Source organism: Leptosomus discolor, chromosome 3 (assembly GCF_034619465.1).
Source record: "Leptosomus discolor isolate bLepDis1 chromosome 3, bLepDis1.hap2, whole genome shotgun sequence".
NCBI classification, from domain to species: Eukaryota; Metazoa; Chordata; class Aves; order Leptosomiformes; family Leptosomidae; genus Leptosomus; species Leptosomus discolor.
The window spans coordinates 68,641,298-68,662,085 of NC_141393.1; the positions used below are offsets into that span (position 1 = coordinate 68,641,298).

At 47.6% G+C, this 20,788-nt stretch overlaps 1 protein-coding gene across 1 annotated transcript; it reads right to left on the reverse strand.

Moving 5' to 3' along the window:
• Positions 1-12,428: 12,428 nt before the first annotated feature.
• Positions 12,429-20,229, reverse strand: NPHS2 (NPHS2 stomatin family member, podocin). Its single transcript, XM_086462820.1, has 8 exons — positions 19,959-20,229; positions 18,242-18,345; positions 17,192-17,264; positions 16,802-16,884; positions 15,074-15,277; positions 14,288-14,343; positions 13,408-13,486; positions 12,429-12,707 (listed from the first exon to the last, which is right to left on the reverse strand). The coding sequence occupies exons 1-8, from the start codon at positions 20,227-20,229 to the stop codon at positions 12,429-12,431; spliced, it is 1,149 nt and encodes a 382-aa protein (XP_086318946.1).
• Positions 20,230-20,788: the final 559 nt, after the last annotated feature.

Sequence of the window (20,788 nt, forward strand, 5' to 3'; positions counted from 1 at the left end):
CAGTTAGGTCTTCTCTTTTGCTGGGAACTTGATTAAGTTTGTAAGAGAAATACAATGACACAGACAGCCTTCCCAAAGCAAGCCACTATTTAATAAGGATCCAGAATACTGGGTAAGGTCTAATATGGCCAAACCACACGTAGGCAATCAGAAGTGACTGTTCTCTCTCATCCCATGCCCTTCTGGGTCCCACCTCTTTTCTTCTTTGCTCTTAAGCTGATGCTGCATGGCAGGAAAACTTAAGTAATATCATTCCTACTACTTCTTGGCATACTGGTCATTAAAAAGTAATGCCTGGTTGTGAGGCTCCCATCGTGTGCTCTGAAAGGCTCCATCCTGCAGAGAGTAACCTCCTCCCTTTCTTACCAGTCTGGACACCCCAACACTGCTTCATTGCACTTCTCCCAAAACAGAGGAGAAGTTAAGCAGTTTTACCCCACAGCTGTACAGTGGGAAAACAGAGCCATGCATCAAAATAATTGAAATATTAAAAAAATTGTCATTATCTCCATGTGCTTAACATGCTAACTTTGCTACAAGATGGACTTAAAGAAAGCTTAAACGGTGGATATCAAGAGCAAGCATTGTCACATTTCAAGCATATTCCCCAACAAACAGAGAATATCCATCAGCATGTGCCAGATGAGCGAATGAACAAGTAACTTACTACCTTGTCCAGGTATTTTGCACATGTGTGCATGCTGTATCACCTGCATCTTTGAAGAGTCAAGTTGTAACTGCAAAGCTGTTTTCAAAAGAGTTGTATGAAGCCTTTATGCAATGAGGCAGCCAAATCTGCCAAGAAGAGAAGGAAAGTCAGGGCTTCAAATCAAGCCTCTTTTCTTCCAGGTTGCTTTGAATTTGGCGCTTACTAAACAGCTCATTTTCAGTCTTAAGTGTAGCCAGTTCCCACACAGGCTGTTCATCCCTCTTGGCATTCCTCTTTGAATTCAGCTTTGTTTTTGTTGGCTGAAAGAATTGTAATTAAAGGTTCATATTTTCTTCCCCTGCAGGTACAGCTAGGTTTTTGACAGCCTTGGTGAGAAGCATGGAAGATGCAAGGTTCTGGCATGTATGAGACTGAAGTGCAGGTATTTTATCACAAGAATCCTGCGTGGCTCACTCAGGTGGATGCAGTGATGAGCTGTATAGGCTCCAGACAGTTGCATGAAGCTGAGAGTGATAAGAAACCACATTTCCCATAAGGACAGAGGTGTTAATTATGTCTGGGCTGGCCTTGTACATTAAACTACACTTGTAAGAAGAGAGAAATGTTCTTTTGTGGGGACCCTGGTGCAAGAAACTGGCAGTGGGATAAATGTGACCAGCTGAAGTGTTAAAATGATTGGAGACTGCCTTTCATTTACTTTGATTTGGCAATATCTCTGGAAACAGTTGGTGGCTTCAGTATCACTCCTGGAACACCACCATTTCCCTCAGAACTGCCACCTGCTTTGGAAATCTTGACATTTGAAGAAAACCCAAAATATGTGATTCATTTACAGTTAGATTTGTGGGGGCATATTCCTACTCGTGGTGCTCCATTGTCTTTGGCAAATATCATCAGGAAATAATTTATTTGCAGAGCATGTGCATAACATATATGTAAGAGATTACTTGTAAATGCCAAGTTTGCCCACACCTATAGCATTAACAAAAATACCCGTCTCATGTTTCTAGCACATGGAGTACTAAAATGTGGCATTTTCCTTGAGTTGGGAAGGAAAAGGTGTCTTTGAGACAGGAGATCCTTGGCCCTGGTGCACTACAGGTCACTTTGTTTCTGGATTTGTTTTTTTTTTTTCAGGGTGGTACCTAGAGAATTTTTTCAGATGATTCAACGATGGCTTCTGTCCATGAATAATGAGGTTGAGAAGAGCAATGTGCATTTGAATGAAAAAGTAAGTGCAAGCCTGAAACTGCTAGGGATAAGAACACCGTATCTAGTATTCAGTCTTTTCTTTAATTTCCATCTGGCCAGAGCATAGTTGTGAGGAATGCTTGTTTCTCTTTCGACACTTTCTTTCCTGTTTGAGTTGAGATGTGGTGTTTGTCTTGCAGCCAAAGAGCAGAGGAGAACTCTAAAAATAGCTGTAAGGTCTCCTATACAGTACATGAACACAATTTTATTGTTTCATCTTCAGTAAGCATTTCCTCTGGAATAACTTCGGTAGTTCCTGTTCGGAGAGCTGTTGTGGCTGCTAGCTGTCAGTGGTTGTACTTCTTTCTCCCAGGATTGTAGTCTAGAGGCTCTCACTATGCATTTTTAAAATATTCTTTAAGTGTGGTGTGTGATTTTTGATTTGCTGAATTCTGGAAAAGGGGAAGCACCACGGGGCTGATAAGCAGCATATGATCTAAACAAGAACTGGGAGAAGGATAGATCCATAAGGGAAAAAATGCATTTGTAATGGGAATGAATATGGGAGGCGAAAATGGTAAAAACAAATGTTTCTGTCATTAGGTCAGTTTGCAGATTGAATTAGGTAGGACATTAACTTATGTGAAAAGCACTGACTTCACGCTACTTGGCAAGACCAGTCATTTATTACTGGTTTAGATTTGCTCTGATGTTTTGTGCAGGTGACTGAACTGCACAGAAACCTGACCTTGTGGCTGGAGAATTTGCTGAGACACACGACAGCAGACCACTTGTCCTGGGAGTGTCCCCAGTGGCAAGAGCCAGACACCGAGATGGACAAGGAGCTCAGACTTCTGAGGGCTCGTAAGCTGCAGCATGGAGCTGAAGAGCTGGTTGCAGAGATGGGCAGACTCTCTGGTTCTATAGTCAGGTATCAGCAGAGGTTTTCAATTTCATCTAAGGGGGCTTTTCTCAAGAAAAAATTGCATAGTGTGTTGAGAGATTGATCATGGTGACAGATCCCATCAATTTGGTTATCCTTGGATCTTTTCCCAGGACTTAAATGGGCCTTACCAGAATTTGTAGGGAGCCTAATAAGATAGGAACACCTAAAGAGAATAGCAGTGCCTGCTTTATAACTATACTGCTGTAAAACATCCCAGCATCTGTGATTGCAGGGGCTCTGGCTGCACTTCTGAGGATGACCTCCAGAGGACATGAGGGCGGTACCCACAGCGATCTGGTCACCTGGAGCAAAGCAAAGAGTCAGGATCTGTGCTCACACGTCCGCTGTGGGTTAGTGTAGCACTGGCATGGACAAGCTGTCCAGGAGGTCATTCTGTGAGTGAGGCAGGTGAGGACTGCTCTTCTGGAGACTTCTCTAGCACAGAGGTCTGCAGATAGCGCCTGTACCATGGCTGACAGCAATGGGCTCCTCACTGAAGCGTCTTTTCCAGCCAAAATGATTCTATGATTCTAGCATTTGAGGCCACTCCTGCAGCGCTGATGGCATTCTGCATCTCTGCAGCTGCTGCTGCGAGATTGTCAAAGCAATCAAAAGAAACGGTCTGAGATGGATTTAGAACCTGATTTTGAGCTGGAGGAGTTGAATAAGGTCAAGGTAAAAGGTGCCTGTGTTTCCAGCTGTCTAGGTCTGGGATAGATGAGACTGCGTTTGCTTTGTAAATGGTAGAGGAAAAATATATGTGAGGGATTCAAGGAGGAGGAAGACTCCTGCTACATCAATGGATTACCCTGGTCCCCCAAGTTTCCTACTGAGTGACTCTACAGTCCTGGAAAGCAGATAAACCTGGGTCAGGTCATGTTCAGTTTTACTATTTTCCTTACCCTATTTCAGGTACATATGTAAGGGCTGTCCTGAGAGATTTATTCCATATGAGTGACAGTAGATTCACCTCTGGTTTAAAGCTTGTCAGAGCCATGTACATCTAGACTTGAGCAGTGCTTAGGAGTTCCTGGAGGTATTTGGTGTAATATACCTTTATGCAGATGCAGTTGAAACTTTTTGCAGTCAACTGACCTACCTGCCACCTCCTTATTCTACACTTGCAGGTAAAGCTTTTAATTGCTATAGCTGTCATCACCAGCGTTTAGCTGAGCTTTGCCTGTGCTTTAGGAATGCAAGAGATAGACCCTTGCTGAAGCCCAGCGCTTCCTTGAGCACAGGTCAAATGGCGTTGCTTCAAGGAATGCAAGAAGCTTCTCTGCAGGGATTGGAAATACTTGTGCTTCTGTTCTGCATTACCTTAGCAAGTGAAAAATTAACTCCTGGGGTTTACACTCATTTCTCCCCACATGGGCTGGGGCAATGGCTGTGAGAGAGATGTTCTATGCTGGCCTGAGGAGGAGCCCGTTGAAGGAATTAGTTGGTGGGAGTGATCAGCCGGTGACAGATGCCATGTCTGAAAGCTTGGAGAAATATGTCTTCCTTTTCCTTTGTAGGGTGAGGATGGAAGGGTCCAGATAGCTCCCTGGAACAAAGACAGAAATGTGTAATTATTTAACTGACTGAATGAATATAATAACAGCCTTTTTTTTTTCTGCTCAATAATCCCTGAAAAATCATTTTCTGTTATGTCTTCCCAGGCTGAGCGCTGTAATTGGATTCAAGCGTGTAGTCTTCTACTTTCAGAGATCCAAGGCACTCCGGTCTCCTTTCTGGTTTTAGAAAAACTGAGAAACCTCTTTGGATTGGAGGTGTATATAGACTGCATTTTCTGTTCTAGGTTGAACCCATTTGAATGAAGGTCTGCTTCAAAACTTTTCCTTAAAAAGTAGCTACAGTTCAGTTTGAGAGGAGGTTTCACTTGGAGACTTGCATGCACTCAACACGGCAGCTAAGAACTACAAGGCGCTATGACTGTAAACTGGTTAAAAAACACAGTGCTGCTTGTGAGGGCAGGTCTAAGGCAAAACCAGAGCTTCAGTGGAGCTAAGTGGTTTTAGCCCACTGGTACATCAGTTCCCCATGGTGCATGATAGCTTTTGCTTCACCCATTGGGGTGGACTTTGGCTGGAATCCTGGTAGTTGGCTTGTCCGGGAGATCAGGCTGAACTTCTAGTTTAATTCCTCACATGGCTAGATAGATGTCTGAGACTACCTTTGACAATTAGATGTGTTTTACAGATGGTTGGGCTGGCATTGGTCTGCTTTCATACAAAACAGGTTAAATTCAGATGAGGAGGAAATGGATTTAGATTTATTGTCTTGAACAATTTGTTTGTATCGGTTCTGAACTCAGCCCCCAAGCAAAGTGACATCGTTCACGACTTTGTGTACAGCCAGTGCTGTAGCTTGTGTCCTGCCTCTCTTTTTCTCCCTGACATGGCCTATACAAAGCAGATATGCCACAGTGAGTCCTGCTTACGTAATATTCAGTAATTAGTATATTCATTTGTGATTTGAAATATATTCACACTCAGGACCCTCCTAACTGGCTGAAGTCCAGGTCTAAACACATGCAAGAGAAAGTCAGAGACCAGTTATCTTTGCCTGGGTTATTTGGATGGACAAAGGGACCGCGCTGCTCACCTGATCCTTACGCTGCCTTACAGGAATTGCAATTGAAGCTTAAGCTTAAGGACATCATTTCTTCAACTCAGGAAGAGCCTGAAGCTGAAGATGTCAACAGCAGTAGGAAACATGTAACAGAGGGAGAAACAGTAGAAGTAAAGGAGGAAATTGCTCCTATTATGCAGGTGACTGTAGTAGCTGTAATGTGCTACTTTCCAGCAGGGCCTTTTTAATTATCGCTCAGTATATGTGATGTGAAACATGGCCTTACAGCTGCCTTGGATGCCACTAGGCTAGAGTTCTCTCCTATTTTCTTGTTACTTTTCTGTCTCAGCAGCAGCCAGGTGCTGGTATGGATTATCTGACTGAGGTCAATGAAGATACTGCAGACATGGTCAGATATGTAGGACATGACTCCAACATCCACCTGAAGTCAGACATCGTGTTGGTTAGAGGGGTAGAAGTCTCCACTGCACCAATGGTTTTAGCCTGTTGGCAGAGATTTGGAGCTGGGTTTTAGCTGTCTACTCAGACTCTGCTATAAGACCCCCTTTAACACTTGTATCAGATCTGCTCATGCAGTGCAAGTTGCTGGTGTTCTCTCTGATCTCTCTCTTCTTGCAACTTTAATCATTAGCACAGTTACCACAGCTGCGATTTGTTCTCCTGACCCCCGTGCATTATGGCCATGGACGCGGGAGTTTTGTGGGACCAGTAACGGATGATGTGTGTACCAGGACTATCTGCAGAGGCTGTGATGGTGAAAATGGTTTGGTGCTCAGCACATGGGAGGAGTTGAAGAGGATTCAGAGATTCAGGGAGATCCCACAACAACAGGGAAGCGAGGAGTTCAGATTATTTTGGCCTCCTACATCCGTGTTTTCTCCACTTATCTTTGGGATGGTGCTCTTTGGCGATGGTGCTCTTTGGCAAAGTTGCTCTTCAGAAGTCACAGGGCCTGCCTTTTGCAGTCATTCCCTGGCCAGTCAGTCATCCAGAGTGGAGCCTAGAGGAACAGGAACTGTGAGTCTTCAGCAAACTGTCACTGGATGGTCCACTCCTTATGTGTGCTGCATTGCTGAATGTGCCTTGCTTTAGAGGGGGACAGCTAGTTCAGAGTGACAGTGGGAGATGCAGGAGCATTTCTTTATGGACTTTATTTGTTTTACAGAAATTAATCCCTGGAAATCACAGTTGCCTTCCACAGCTTAGAGTAGGAGTCTTTCAACAGTGACTTTTACAGAAAAAACCCTGGTTGTCTTCTTCAGATGAAGAAAACTGACTTACGCATGTTGGACCCCATGAGGAGCTGCCTCTTTCTGTTCTCTAAATATTGTTTTGGGATTTTTTCTGTTCCTGGTCAGGCTACAGCTATCTCCAACCTCTGCAACCCAGTGTATGCATCGGCAACCCAAGACTATGAGCCAGTGAGACTTTCATGTCTGAGCCAGAAAAGCATTTTAGTCTAGTTTTAATGCCGAGATTAGTTCAGCACGTGAACTAGCCTCTGATTTTACGTTTTGCTGATACTGAGCTCTTGTCTGAGTTGTGGCTGTGCACTGAGACACCAGCACCAAACCAGGCACATGCTGCAGAGGAAATGCAGCATTGTTGGTTTCACGTTTACTTATAGAAGGTTTTGCTCTTCCCAGCTAGCAGGAGATGACTGCCACCAAGTCGTCAGCTCCGTTTTCTCAGAAAGAGTTTGAAGCCTTGGCAATGCTGGAACATTTGCAAGTGCAGTTCCTCTGAGTACTGGTGGAGGCATGAGCGGGCAGGGTTTCATCCCAGGCAAGTGCCTGTTCTGCTCTCTGATAAGGTTCTGTTTCATCCAATATCTGTTGGCTTGATTTTGGGCTTCCTTCCATTCTGATTGTCTTGGGCCATTGACTGTGATTTATGTTGGCTGAAGATATGACCCACGTCAGGTCTCCTTCATCTGTGTGCAGATTTTCCAGTTTGTGTACTCATGAGGTACACTGCAGAGGTACTTATGGCTGCTTTCTGCAAGACTTCTTAATACTCCAGGTCCTGTTAGCACTTGCAGAGTGCTATGTGAACGCAGCTGAGCGCTTCCAGGGCCTGCTAGTGCCCAGCAGCTTGGTAGGTACAGCCATGCGGTGTTGTGCCTAAGTGTGGGGAAAACAATGAAGGGGGACACAAGTGGCTCCACACGGAATCACGTTAAGGTTTGTGTTTGGTAATGACTCCTTCCGTGCCTAAGCAGGCTTGGGCAGCCTGAATTACATTCCCTTATACTTCTTGTTTTGTCTGTGGGCTTGCATAATCCAGAGTAACCCCACCTCATGAGCCTTGCTAATAGAATTGACTGTGCTCTGTATTTATCCTTGCACAATGAAGATCAGCATCTCATCCTTTGCTAGCAACCACTGAGTTCTAAAATTAATTCAATTTGCAGGGTTTACATAGATGTGCCATGAAGTCCCTTAGAGATCTTTTAACAATGCCCTTCTCTGAAACCATAAATGTGTTTTATAGAGTCAATCAATCCTACTGAACGCTTCAGCTTTCTGAATCTTTCTTTTAGGTATCCTGCCAGCAGCTGCTTAGATTTCAGATTTCAGCATTATCTTTGCTTCTGTGTTCCAGAGAAAGAGGTCTGTCCTCAGAATGCAGAGGAGAGATCTGAAGATTTTGAATAAAAACTGGAAGAAGCTCTGCAGAGAATCAAACAGCTAGCGAGTGAGCTGGAGAAAGAGGGAAAAGTCATCCCAGAGGCAACAAACAAAGGCAGGCAAGGTCAGAAGAATCAATATTCTCAACCCTCTCCCAGACTCAGAGAGGGAAGCAATCTTTGAGGACTCCTTGTTCATCTCCTGTTTAGTGAAGGTCCCTCTCCTCCTGGGCACGTCCCAGGGTTTTGTCTAGACTGTGTCAGAGGCCAAGCAAGGAGGTTTTTAACATGATTCTGGATCAGGGCAGAAAGAACTGCTGAACGTGGTCTGGTTTTGAGATAAAGTAATTTTGTTTGGTTTTGACATAGGACACAGTCTATATCTAGGAGACCACTGTAATGGACTTCATCTTCCTTGTGAGTGTTCTCTGTTACAGTCAAGAAGATCTGTTTAGGATCACTGATTTTGGGATAGAGAAGAAAAAATGTGCCGGGTCCCTTCGCTCTCAGAGGCCAAGACATTTCGTGTTTATAGCAGAGGATACTTGCTGTCTCCAGGAGTTATGTGAACACTGCTGACCTACTGATCCTGCCCATACAGCGTGGCAGTGAGCTCCTTAAGTTGCATGTTTGTTGTCGATGAAAGCATTTCCTTGTGTCCTTTCTCAACTGGATCTGCACAGGTACAAGATGTGGAGAAGCAGGAAGAACAGGAATTAAAACTTCTTCCCTTAGTCCTTCAGTGTATCCTGTCTCTTTGATATCAGAGTGGGAGAAGAGGCTAACTTCTTTAAGAATGTGATACCTTGGGCATTTATTTACTCTGCAGTATTTTAAATGGCTTTGGTTTGTTGTTTTGTTTTTCTTTCAGAAAAATATTTCCAAAAAAGCGACTCAGAAGTTAGGGCCTGCTCAACTCCCAAAGCTTCTACCTCTGGCCAGTCCAAGGGATCCAGAAAAAGCAAATATTCAAGAACAGCAATGTCTGAGTAGTTTCTTAGTGCCCATTCATAGTAGCATCTCACCCCCAATCCACTGTCTTACTCCTCATCCACTATCCCATCTTCTCTGTTCCATCTCAGCATTTATGCTGTTCTTCTAGCTGGCTCTATAACTTCCACATCTGTCTTGCTTGTCCTCTACCTCGTCCCACAGCTCTAACATCTTTACATCTTGTCTTCCTTGTAATACCATTGCAACCTCAACTTTTTCCTTCCCACATCCCTTCTGCCTGTGTGCTCTTCTCCCCTCGCCTTGTGCTTGCCTCCTGTTCGTGTTTATCAATCTCTTCTTGCTGATCTGTCTCATTCTGCCTCGTCCCTGTTGGATCATGCAAGTAAGTTGTTTGCACCTCTTTCCTCTTGTATCAAGGGTTTTTTTTCTCAGTGCCAGCATGGCCTGGTTGTATTTCTGGTAATGGGTACCTTCTTCATCCTCTGGGCTTCAGATGATCCAGTTACCAGCTGACTAGTTAGGAAGAAATTGTACAGAATGGTATGGAAAAAATCTTGTTTATCTTTGAATCTTCTTCTTTTGAAGGTTTTGTCCTACTTTCAGAAAGCATGAAGCAGTCTGAAGCTGAGAATGATCCTAAAGGCCTTTCTCAAATTGCTGCCACTGGAGAACTACCTGTAACCAAGGTCACAAAAGCAGACTTCAAATGATGCCAGTTCACCCTCTCAGTGAACTGGGATGGCACTTAAATGCTCCAACTCCCTGTGGATTCTGTGTTTGGCATCTGAGCCCCCTGTCTCCCCATCCACAATACCCCTACCGTCTCAACAGGCCAACTGCCCAGCGAGATGGCCACCCGGGACTTCTGCCTCTGTCGTGTCCCCAGCCTGGGGCAATCAGTGCAGTTATAAAGCTCTGCAAAGCCAGCAGAGCCGCCTGGGTTCGGCATGACTCTGCAATTTGACGCAGTCTCAGCTTGGAAGAACAGGCAGTGAAACTGTCAGGAATCACATTGGCTCAGACAACCCCTGCCAACTCCCCTGGGGTAAATCCTGTTTTGGCAACGTCATATATCACTAATCCTGAAGTACATTTTTAAATTATGTTTTCCTTCTGTCAGGTTTTTGAATGTAATATCTCCTGAAGGTAAAATGACAAGTTTCTGCCAGCTCTGTATATGTAAAAGAGAGAAGATCCTGCAGGAACAAGGTGTGCTCTTTGGAACTGAGGATGCTATTAGCTATAATCTGCTTTTTCTGTAACTGCAGGAAAGTTGCATGTTTGAAAAAGCTATGCCTGACTCTTGCAGATATGAGTGCAAATAGGGTAATTTGTGTGCCCTGATATAGTACTGCATGTCTTTTGACAGTCATTTCTGAGGCTAAGTGTTGTTTCTTTGAGACATTATCTGTAGAGGTATTGGTCCTTGATGTGCCAAGAAATCTTGGTCTGGATGGATCATTTTACACAGAGTTAGAAATGCAGCCAGAGAAGTGTTCAGAGAAAGGATCATCTGCAGCTGTCTGTGTAGTATTACACTGTTTTGATCTAGGTTGAGAAACAGGGACTTATTCCAGCAGCACGAGGAATAACCAGAACTGGCCTTAGAGAAGTAACTACGCAGCTCATGCTCGGCACCGGAAGATTACAGAGCTGTTTCTCTTCCTAGAGCTAGTTTACCATGAGCGGATCACTACTGAGATCTGTTACAGCCACACAAGCAGGAGCCACAGCCATCCTGCTGCCTTGACCTGAGAGGGTTGCCATGGCAGAATGATTTGGATGTGAGGTTACACCTGGAGCTCAGATGATCGTGCGGCCACCAAGAAGTTCACAGGTGGATTTTTCCCACTTCCTAGCCACTTGTAAGGGGGCTGATTCTCTGGGTGTCCTTGCCATAAAAAGTCTGGCAAATACTTGTAGAGCAAATATTATGGGAGCACTGAGTGCTGAGAAGGGGACTCTGGGCATCTGAAGGGGATGGTTAAATACAGAATTTGTGGTACTTAGTAGAGGTGGGATCCTTGTCCTTTACAGCAGTATTAAGCCAGGACATACAGGCTGTCCTTGTGACACAGCTGCATTTAACAGAAGTATTACTGATTATGTGTGCCAATGTGTGTGAGTGTTACCAGCAGGCAAAGAGGGGTGGAAAAAGATGAGTGAAAATACAAGAGTGAGCGACTGGCTAGGTTACCCCTGCTAGGCATGTGCAGGATGGCCAGCTACTGTGTGGGCAGTTAAGAGAAGGGCCACAAAGTGCCCTCTGTCTTGGCCTCTACAGGCCACCAGCAGCAGAATGTTGGGCCTAGGAATGGCTGTGCAGGGGAGGTCTGCTTTGAAGCAAGGGGAGATGCTGCAGGTCAAGTAAAAGGGCAGAAGCAGAGCTGACGTCTACCCAGAGGGCACCAGGTTCAGAGAAACTGAGCACAGTGGTATTTACTTTGACAGTGCTCCCTATCTTTGCCAAGGGAAAGGATTGCAGTATCTGGAGGGTCCCGGTCATTTCAAATAACTTTTGGCAGGAAAGATATATATGAGTTTTGAGGATTATAGGAGTTTTGAGGACTCTGTTTGGACATTACCAGGGCAGCTGTAGCAGGCAAAAATATTACTGTGCTCGATGCTTTCAGCTGGCTTTTCCCCAGCGGTGCTGGGTTCCCCCTTGTCAGCTCAGTGGGAGTTGGTTACACCGATCGTCTTTAAAATTTTTAGATGGCCACAAGCTCAGACCTTGTCCTGCCTCCCCCCCCAGTGGAAGCGAGCGGCAGCACAGCCTGCCTTTCCCCTGCGCAGCTGATGTGCCTTCCAGGGAAGTGCCAAGCCTTAAAGGCTGCCCTGTCCTCCTCCTCCTGTTTTAGAACTAGCGCTAAACCCCTTGGATGCCTGTGTGTGTATGTACGTGCGCATGGGTGGTGAATGAAACCCCACATCCAGGACTACGCCGTGGGACCCAGCTCGTTCCTTCCTTGCAGAACCACCAGGCTGGCAGCACCCACCAACCTGCCTGTGTACTGAGCCCCATCCTGTTCCCCCACCTATTGTCAGGCTCCCACCCCTGCCTGCTCGGCTGTTCAGTTTGGGGATGGGGCATTTAAGTGCACAGGGGCCAGTCTGTCCTTGCTGCCAAGGTGATGGGGCAAGATGGGTCAGACCCCAGGGGCCAGGCCCTAGGGTGTCAAGGTGCATCTGGCCCTGTGAAGCAGAAAGGACAGCACCTCTCTTCCCTCAACGCCCTGCTCCCCGTGCTCTGTATTTTCCCCTTTCCAAAACAAGCAGAGGCTTCTTCCGTGTACAAGCCACTTTATATTACAGGCCTGGGCTGCCTTCCCTCCTGCTTCCAGGCCAGGACCTGCTAGTGGGCTGCCAATAGGCCAGCCTTCTTGCTCCTCTCGGAGCAGGACTGACCAGGGTCAGTGTGGCAACTAGTTCAGGGACAGCTCTTAGAGCATGGGTGAGTCCTTCTTGTCTTCCGGGCTTTCTGGGAGTTTCGTGGTGTCTGTGAGGAGGCTGCTTGCTGCTGGAGGGCTGTGGGTAGCCAGAGGGACCAGGTTCGTGGCATCCAAAGGCAAGGGCAGGATGAAAGCAGCAGGCTTCTCTGCGGTAAGGGAGTGCAGGGCATGGAGGTAACGGAGCTGAGCAGCAGCAGGGGCACTGGACAGGATCTCAGCTGCCATCCGCAGGGACTCAGAAGCAGCCTTTTCCCCCTCAGCAGCAATCACCTACCAAGCAGGGGAATAAAGAAGGTTTCTGTGAGGCTGGGAGTTAAAGGGTCATGGACTGTTCATTACAGAGGGAGGCTGCCACCATGAAATTCCCAGGTCCAGTGTGATTATAACATTCCTGCTCTCTGAAGACCACAGCACGTATTAGACCTTTTGATGCTCCCGAAATTCTAACTTGGTTTTACTAGGCCCATTGGGGCTCACAATTGGACATACCCTTGCTGCAAAAACATGGGAGAGGGCAGCCCCCCAGGCTAGGCTGTGGGAGGGGTGCTGCACGCCAACCTTATCCAGGCTCTTGAGCAGCTCAGTGCAAGGGATGGAGACCAGCCTGGGTTGAGCAAGGTGCAGGGTACATGACAGTGGTGAGAGCCCAGCACTGGGCTCCTAGAGGAGAGTGAAACCCTGAGAAAGAGATCCCCATGGGGATAACTGTGTGCCTGGGGATAACACCAGACCCCTTTGTGTGTGTTTCTGTCCTACTTGTAGACCAGGTACCAGATCTGGCACTCCACTGGGCTGGCCCAGATTCCTGCTGCAGCTCCCCTTGCTAGACACAGCTCTTGAACAGGAATTAAAGGAAACATGTCTTCCCAGAGCTGTATCCTTGTGTGGCATGTCTCAGGGACCTCGAACCAGGGGTGGGGAAGGAAGGAGGGGTGCCTTGGAAGGAGATAAGTATTCAGAGTTGGCATACCCGCACTTTGGCCTGTCTCTGGGCCTCCGCTTCCACAGCCAAGGACTGGCGGATTTCAGCAGGCAGCTGCACGTTGTTGCTGTGGTAATAAAGGACAGGGATTAGCTGGACTCTGGGCTCTCCTGGCAGCACTGGATGGTCAATCTGAGGCTTGGAATGGGCTCATCAGTCAGTCTCTGCAGAGTAGTTCCTTGCTCCCTGGGTGTCCTTTTCATGTCTCCCTTTAGCCTTCTACCTCCATTCCCATCCTTTTTCAGCCTGGTTTTCTAATGACCAGTCTTGCATGATCACTACCCAGGAGACAGACCTCTCTGTGCCTCTGAGGCTTAGGTCTAAGCTCACTCTTTGCAAGACAGCAGAGCATCCACTGGGAGACAGCTCTCAAGGCATGCACAAGAATTTCCTTCCATTCATAAATTTATTCATTCACCACTTGGCGCTCTCTTCCAAGGCCCTCTACATGATGAGCGAGTTCCACCTTTCTGCATGTGCTTCTGAGTGATAAGCCCATCCCTGCCAGTGCTAAGACCCTGGGGCCTTTGATGTAGGATGGGACACAGAGGGTTTGGTGCCTGCTGCACCTCCTGGGCTACCAGAATTGGGTGAAAACTCTGCCTGCAGCAGCAGTAAAATGGTGATGAGATCCTAGCTAAGGATCCTGCCCTAGCTGTCAGTGTAGGAGCAAGAACAGTCTTTGCATGTGGAAGTTTTACATGAGGCAGAGGCTGAAAGGGGCAGGGAAAATAGGAAAGCGGGAGGTGAGGCTCTACCTTCTGCAGAATAGCTGCAGGGAGAGAGCCAGAGGCAAAGCAGGAAGAGGAGCAGGCAGCATTGAGGAGGGCAGGACAGGTACCTTCAACTTCCAGCATTTCCTACCTACATTTCTGTTCTCTCCACTTTGATCCCCCAGCAGCCTGTGACTGCATCCAAAGCCACCTGTGAAGAGAAATATTTTTAGAGCATGGGGAGAATGCCAGCCCTGGCCTAGGCCCCTTACAGGGAGTAAGACAGTGCAAGGACATTAATTCAAGGCAGTTAACTGCAGGACTGTAAGGCAGATTTATTAGTTTTTGTGTGCTATTGATTGAGGCCCCTCAGAAATAAAATTACTTCCCTCACTTTACTTCCAATTTGTGTTAGCCCCAGGGATTTAGCCTGATTTAACCAGTCCATACTTGTTGAAGTGTGGAACCAGTTCAGTTCCATAGGAACCGTTCAGTTCCTGACTGATATCATTATCTGCATGTGTCGTGGTCACAGAGAACTGCTGCTGGAGATCCCATGTATACTGGGTTTATGGCAACTCACTCAAGCTGCAGGATACATTTCTTGTGAGAATCTCCCCTCTGGGGTAAATACCGAAGCTGGGGTGTCAAAGCTCTGATGAAGCTGGTCTAAGTGATTCCTTCACGCCCTTCACACCATGCTGTCTGCTACACACCATGGCCACCTGTGGGGCCCACACTGTATATCCTTTCTCTAAAGTGATCTGAGTCAAAAAAACAAACAGAAGAAAAATTTCCCATTTTTCTGTGAAGGAGATACATGTTGTTACTGTACCCTTCTGCAAACCAGTGTCTGTGACTTTGAGGGACTGATCACCTGAGCTGCTTTGTGGAGCCTCAGTTCACCCCTTGCTCTGCTGTCTCCCCCCCTATGGAAGCACCTTTATCTCCTGGCTAATGCTTTTCCTCTCCAAGAGAAGTTCAGAGAAGGCTCGATGTGCCAGGAGGCGCTTTGTGGTGGTCTGCACCAGCAGCTGGATGGCACTGGAGATGCTGGTCAGGGTGGTGAGGAGAAGAGAAGCGTTCTCCAAACGGTAGTAGCAGATAGCATCTATCTCCAAGGTAACCATGTCTTTGGTCACGACCTAAGCAGAAGACATTAGGGGAGATGGAGATGGTTCTGACAACGCCAAGGTAGCACGAAAAAGCACATAGTTAAGAGAATGATGAAGACTAGCTGGATGGTTAAGTCTTTGTAGTTTCCACCTCTGCTATTGATTGACCATGGATAAACTATATAACCTCTGGATCTCAGTTCCCTGAGCAGCATCTTTGTGTCTGTCGTCTCAGTACAGCTGCTGAGCTAGGGACTGTGAGTAGGTCGTCATCCTATGCTGTGTTTCCCTGCCCATTGCTGCCTGGTCCATTGCTGTTCTGAGAGCACAGGCTGCGTCCTGAGGCGTGTGCTTGGTTATTTTATCTTCTGGTGGATTTGCTGTACACCATGGGGGCGAGCCTGGAGATGCTACTTGTAACGGGTCTGCATGGCAAGGTTTTGGTAGCAGGAGGGTTACAGGGGTGGCTTCTGTACGAAGCTGCTAGAAGTTTCCCCTATGTCAGATGCAGCCAATGCCAGCCGGCTTTAAGACGGACCCGCTGCTGGCCAAGGCCGAGCCAATCAGCAACAGCGTTTTTCACCTCTGTGATAACGTATTTAAGAGAGTGAAAAAAAATTTGTTGCGCAGCAGTAATTGCAGCAAGTGAGAGGAGTGAGAATATGTGAGAGAAACATCCTGCAGACACCAAGGTCAGTGCAGAAGGAGGGGGAGGAGATGCTCCAGGCGCCGGAGCAGCAGTTCTTCTGCAACCTGTGGTGAAGACCATGGTGAGGCAGGCTGTCCCCCTGCAGCCCATGGGCAGTGGAGCAGATGACTGCCTACACCCCGTGGAGGGCCCCCACGCCGGAGTAGGTGGGTACCTGAAGGAAGCTGTGACCCCGTGGGAAGCCTGCACCGGAGCAGGCTCCTGGCAGGACCTGTGGCCCGTGGAGAGAGAGAAGCCCACGCTGGAGCAGGTTTGCTGCCAGAGACCCCGTGAGGGGGGCTCACGTTGGAGCAGTCAGTTCCTGAAGGACTGCACCCTATGGAGGAGACCCACGTTGGAGCAGTCAGTTCCTGAAGGACTGCACCCTATGGAGGAGACCCACGTTGGAGCAGTCAGTTCCTGAAGGACTGCACCCCATGGAGGAGACCCACGTTGGAGCAGTTCATGAAGGACTGAACCCGTGGGAAGACTCACGTTGGAGAAGTCATGGAGGACTTTCTCCCGTGAGGGGGACCCCACATTGGAGCAGGGGAAACGTGTGAGGAGTCCTTCCCTGAGGAGGAAGAAGCGGCAGAAAACAGTGTGATGAACTGACCCCAACCCCCATTCCCTGTTTTCTCCCTGTGCCACTGGGGGGAGGAGGGAGGAAAATTTGGGTTTGGGGTTTATTGGTAATCGAAAACTCACTGAACTTCAATGTATTCCTCACATTCCTTAGTCTCAATGTTTTGTTTGTGAACGAGAATGTCCTGCTTCATCAGTCTGACAAACTTTTAGCAATGCTTTTAAATTCATTAACTTCAATTAATCAAAAAATTAATATAGAGGGGGAATGTCAGCCATACCTGATGGAAGGGGATCTCTAGGGTTTTGAGGCGGAGATCTACCTTGTGATACGTGTCCAGACAGGGAAGGAAAAAGAAAAGGCCTGCGGGAGGAAAAGAAAGGCAGCTACTGATCATCAGAACCACACAAATTGTCTCTCCTGCTCTGGAGAACGGAGGAGGGTTTGGCATGCAGAACTACAAAGGAACAGCAATCCATAGGCCCAAATTCTAAGGCTGCTTCTGTGACGGGGAAAGCAATTAGAAGCTACTGGCCCTTAAGAAGAAGGGAGCAAAGGCATCCCATCTCCTGTATGGCCGTGCCTGCTTGGAGGGCACCTGCATGCCATCTTTGGTAGAGCACGAAGAAGAGGAGTGATATGGCTGGGGGGAGCTCAGCAGATGTCTTACCAGGCCCTCTAGCTCTGCCAGGAAGGAGATGCCCAAGTCGGAAGACAATGGCTCTCTCATACTCCCGCACTACCTGCAGAGGGAAACAAAATCGGAGCTGGAGAAGAAGGTGTAGAACTGGGGAAAGGGAAGTCTGTTCTGGGAAAGCCCTGCAAAGGGAGGCTTTCAGGACGTGTGAGCTAGCGCAGTCACCTGTCACTGAGTCCCTTTACCCCCACAAAGAACCTGGCTCAGAACGGCTGGCTGGCCTTGTGTGTGAGCACCATCAGAGCAGCCCTGTGACAGCTGACATTTGGTGAGAGTAGCCCACGTTAGAGCTGCTCAGGGTTTCCAGCGTGAGGCTGGCATTCTGCTTCCTTATAGCTTGGATAAACTTCAACACCCTGAGATAAAATTTTCCATGTTGGTTGTCTCCCTCTAAGGGAACCATGTGTGCATGTGCTCACATGTGTAAGATCTGAGCCATAGTACTGACAGTCATTGAGAACAAGATGCACGTGAAATTTCCTGAGAAGTGGGAATTAAAATACGTCTACTTGTAGCCATGCTGTGAGTCTGAGAAAAGGGGAGGGAGAGGGGAAAATCTGCTATTAATAGGGAGATCGGGGGTTGGAACTAGATGATATTTAAGGTCCCTTCCAACCCAAACCACTCTATGATTCTGTGATCAATCTCTCAAAATTTCTAGTGCAAAACCTATTTACCCTGCTGCTGCAATGCAGCCATCTCTGGGCTGGGTAGGCTGAAGATTATGTTTGAAAGTGAACGCATCTGCAATTTGTTTTAAAAAAGAGAAATCTAAGCCCCTGCTTGCTGGTATTGCAGCAGGATTATCTGATAGGCAGTGGTTGGACCCCTGTGCAGCCCTCTATGGCAGCAACATGTGAGAAAGTATAAGTCAAAATTAACAATGAGTTGAAGAAGTGTAAACAGGGCCTTAGAGCAAAAAAGTTTTATGCTCATGTCTGACACATGCTGAACCAGTGGGTTACACACATCCACATCAGACACAAAATACTAAACCTAGAGAGGCCTCATGTCTATTCTTACCTTCATGCAGAACCAGACAGAAATGGGGAAGGTCATTATGACAAACAGGAAAGACAAGATGGTCAGAAGCCACTCACAGATGCCCAGGCCCGGAGACTTTACACCTAGGGAGAAATCCAACATGACTGTGTTAGGAGAGGACTGCTCCCAAAATACTGATGGCCTGAAAAGTGCCTGCACAGGTCAGCTTGTGTTGTCCTTTGCCCTGGTGTATGTGAACAATTTGGCTCTCTCTGGAGCTGGCTTAAAGAATACTCCCTGCTCCAGGTGGCCAGGAGTTGCCAGGATGGACTGACAGATTTTGTCTCTGCTTTACTGGCAGACATCGAGCCATGATTCTCCATAGTGCCTTGACTAGAGAGCAGCCTTTAGTTTGAAGACCTGTGGCCACCAAGCAGTGTTGAGAGGCTTAGACTGGTCAACTTGCTGGCTGAGCTGGGATCCCAGAAGCTTATCTGGGAAGATAGCTAATGGCAAAGAGAAAGACTGTAAATAGGAGGTAGCTTTCAACATGCATAGCCTGAAGTGCCTGAGAATCTCAGGTCCTTTTGGAATAGGATTTTAGTCACATCCCAGCTCCCTAATGCAGTGGGACCAAGCCACTGGTGCTGCTGAAATCTCCCTGTGCCCTACAGCAGTCACACCAAGGTGCTGAAGGCTGACTAAGGTGGTCAGCCCCAGATGAATATTACCTTCTACATCTCCCCAAAGTGAGTGTGGGTCATCTTGCTCTGGATGCCCTTTGTTGTGCTCCTGCCTAAAGGAAAATCCACAGCTATGGCATGAAAATGGGTAGATTACTTCTGGGTGTACCTAGACCCAGAGGGTGGACCATGTTTTCCAGCAGCGAAGTTAGCAATCCTGCATCCCTCTCACTTTGCATCCCTTCTAGCCCTTCCATCCCTGCCCCTTTGCCTTTGGAGCTCTCTGCAGAGCCACCAGGTCCTGAGGGATGTTCAGATCTTGAGAACCTGCATGATCGCTAGAGCTCCACAGTACTGCTCACTAGCTGGGATTCCTGTAATTGAGGCAGAAAGAGACAGTTGTGAAAAATTAGTTCCCAGAGAGACAGGAGCAAGTCTGAACCTTCCTGTCACTCTAGGGCAGCAGAGCTGCTGGCATGGAAGCAGACAAATGATGCTGGCTCCTGTAACAGACATCTGCCATGCTTGGGGTGACGCTGGGTCCAAAGAGGCCCAGCCATCTTGCCAAAAGTCTCACGATGCTCCTTCCTATCGTGGCAGGCTGGGAATCCACCTACAAACACATGGCCTAGAGGGGAGCTGCTCTTGAAGGCTATCCAGAAGCAGAGCTACAAGTGTGCACGTGAAGCACAGTTCTTCCCTGCAGTGCAGTCCTTTGGGCTATGAACTGGCACTAAGCCTAACTCCGTCCACCTAAAGAGCGACAAGCAAGAAAAGGAAGAGAGTACAGCACGAGTATAACTGGAGAGTAGCAAGCTGAAGCATGAAGGATGCTGGGGATGTAACCGCTTGTTATAAAGTTCATTGCCTTGCTAGACAGTGCTGGTCAGCCTGGGCTGACTGCAGAATCTGGCTGGGAGGCCGGCTGGAGTCTCCTATATTGTGTCCTGAGGATAACCGTCTGTGCAAGGTGGGTGTGATGACAGTCACCGTGCAGAGAGAAGTCATACTGTGACCCACACAGGGTCAAAAAGCCCACAGCTTTCCAGCCCCTTCCCTTCTATAAGCCATACCTTCCTCTTGCCGCTCGCTGTCCAGCAATGCCATGGCCTCCGTTTCTTCATCAGATATCACATCATCCACGTCCACCACTGTGGATGTGTGGACCCTATCACCAGTTCCTGCGGTGCTCTTGATCTCCTTTGCATTCTCCTGCTTTATGTCTCCCCTTCCTTTGCTGGCTTCTCTACCGCTCTCCCTCTTCTCTCGTTTGCTCTGTGTAGCTGGGGACTCTCTGCGTCTCCTATGAGACTCCCTGGAAGCGCTCCGAGACCTCTTATCCATCCTTATCTGTGCCAAGGAGTATGCAGCTGCCTGTGGGATGAATTCATGCTTGAATTTATTACTGCAGGCAGGAAAATCAGGCAGGGGAGGAGAGAAGGGGAGGTATCAACTCAAGGAGGCTTGTTTCAAATGTATCACAGTCTTGTCAGACATAATGGACAGTGAAGTGAGCAAGCTGTTTCCCAGCTGCTCTGCCCCCATTTGCACACTGCTGTGGAGGTGGGAAGAAACGTTAGACCTGGACAGAGTGGACTCCAGAAGGACATTCTGTTTGCATCTTCCTGTCTTTGGAAATAAAATACAACCAGAAGCACTCAGATGATTTTTAGTAGATGCTTTTCTGCAAAGTTGTTGGAAAGCAACCCAAAAGTAACTGTCAGACATGTGGCCCCCGAGAACTCAAATGGTGATTGCTGCCCAGAGCAATAAACACTCAGGTGAAAAAACTTTACTGGTGAGATCGGTAGAGAGGGTGTTGCGGCGAACAGCTGGGCGAGCAGCATCACTGCTCTCTAGAAACCCTTTGGCTGCACAGTAGTGGGATACTGGTAGCAAACTC

What these genes read in the sequence shown, in the direction of transcription:
- NPHS2 (XM_086462820.1), bottom strand. Translation starts at nt 20,229, where the DNA reads ATGGATAAGAGGTCTCGGAGCGCTTCCAGGGAGTCTCATAGGAGACGC. An exon ending in TAGAGATCCCCTTCCATCAG is followed by an intron (nt 15,278 to 16,801) that starts GTATGGCTGACA and finishes TCTTCTGCTTAG; the next exon opens with GTCGTGACCAAAGACATGGT. An exon ending in AGAGACAGGCCAAAGTGCGG is followed by an intron (nt 12,708 to 13,407) that starts GTATGCCAACTC and finishes CCTGCTTGGTAG; the next exon opens with GTGATTGCTGCTGAGGGGGA.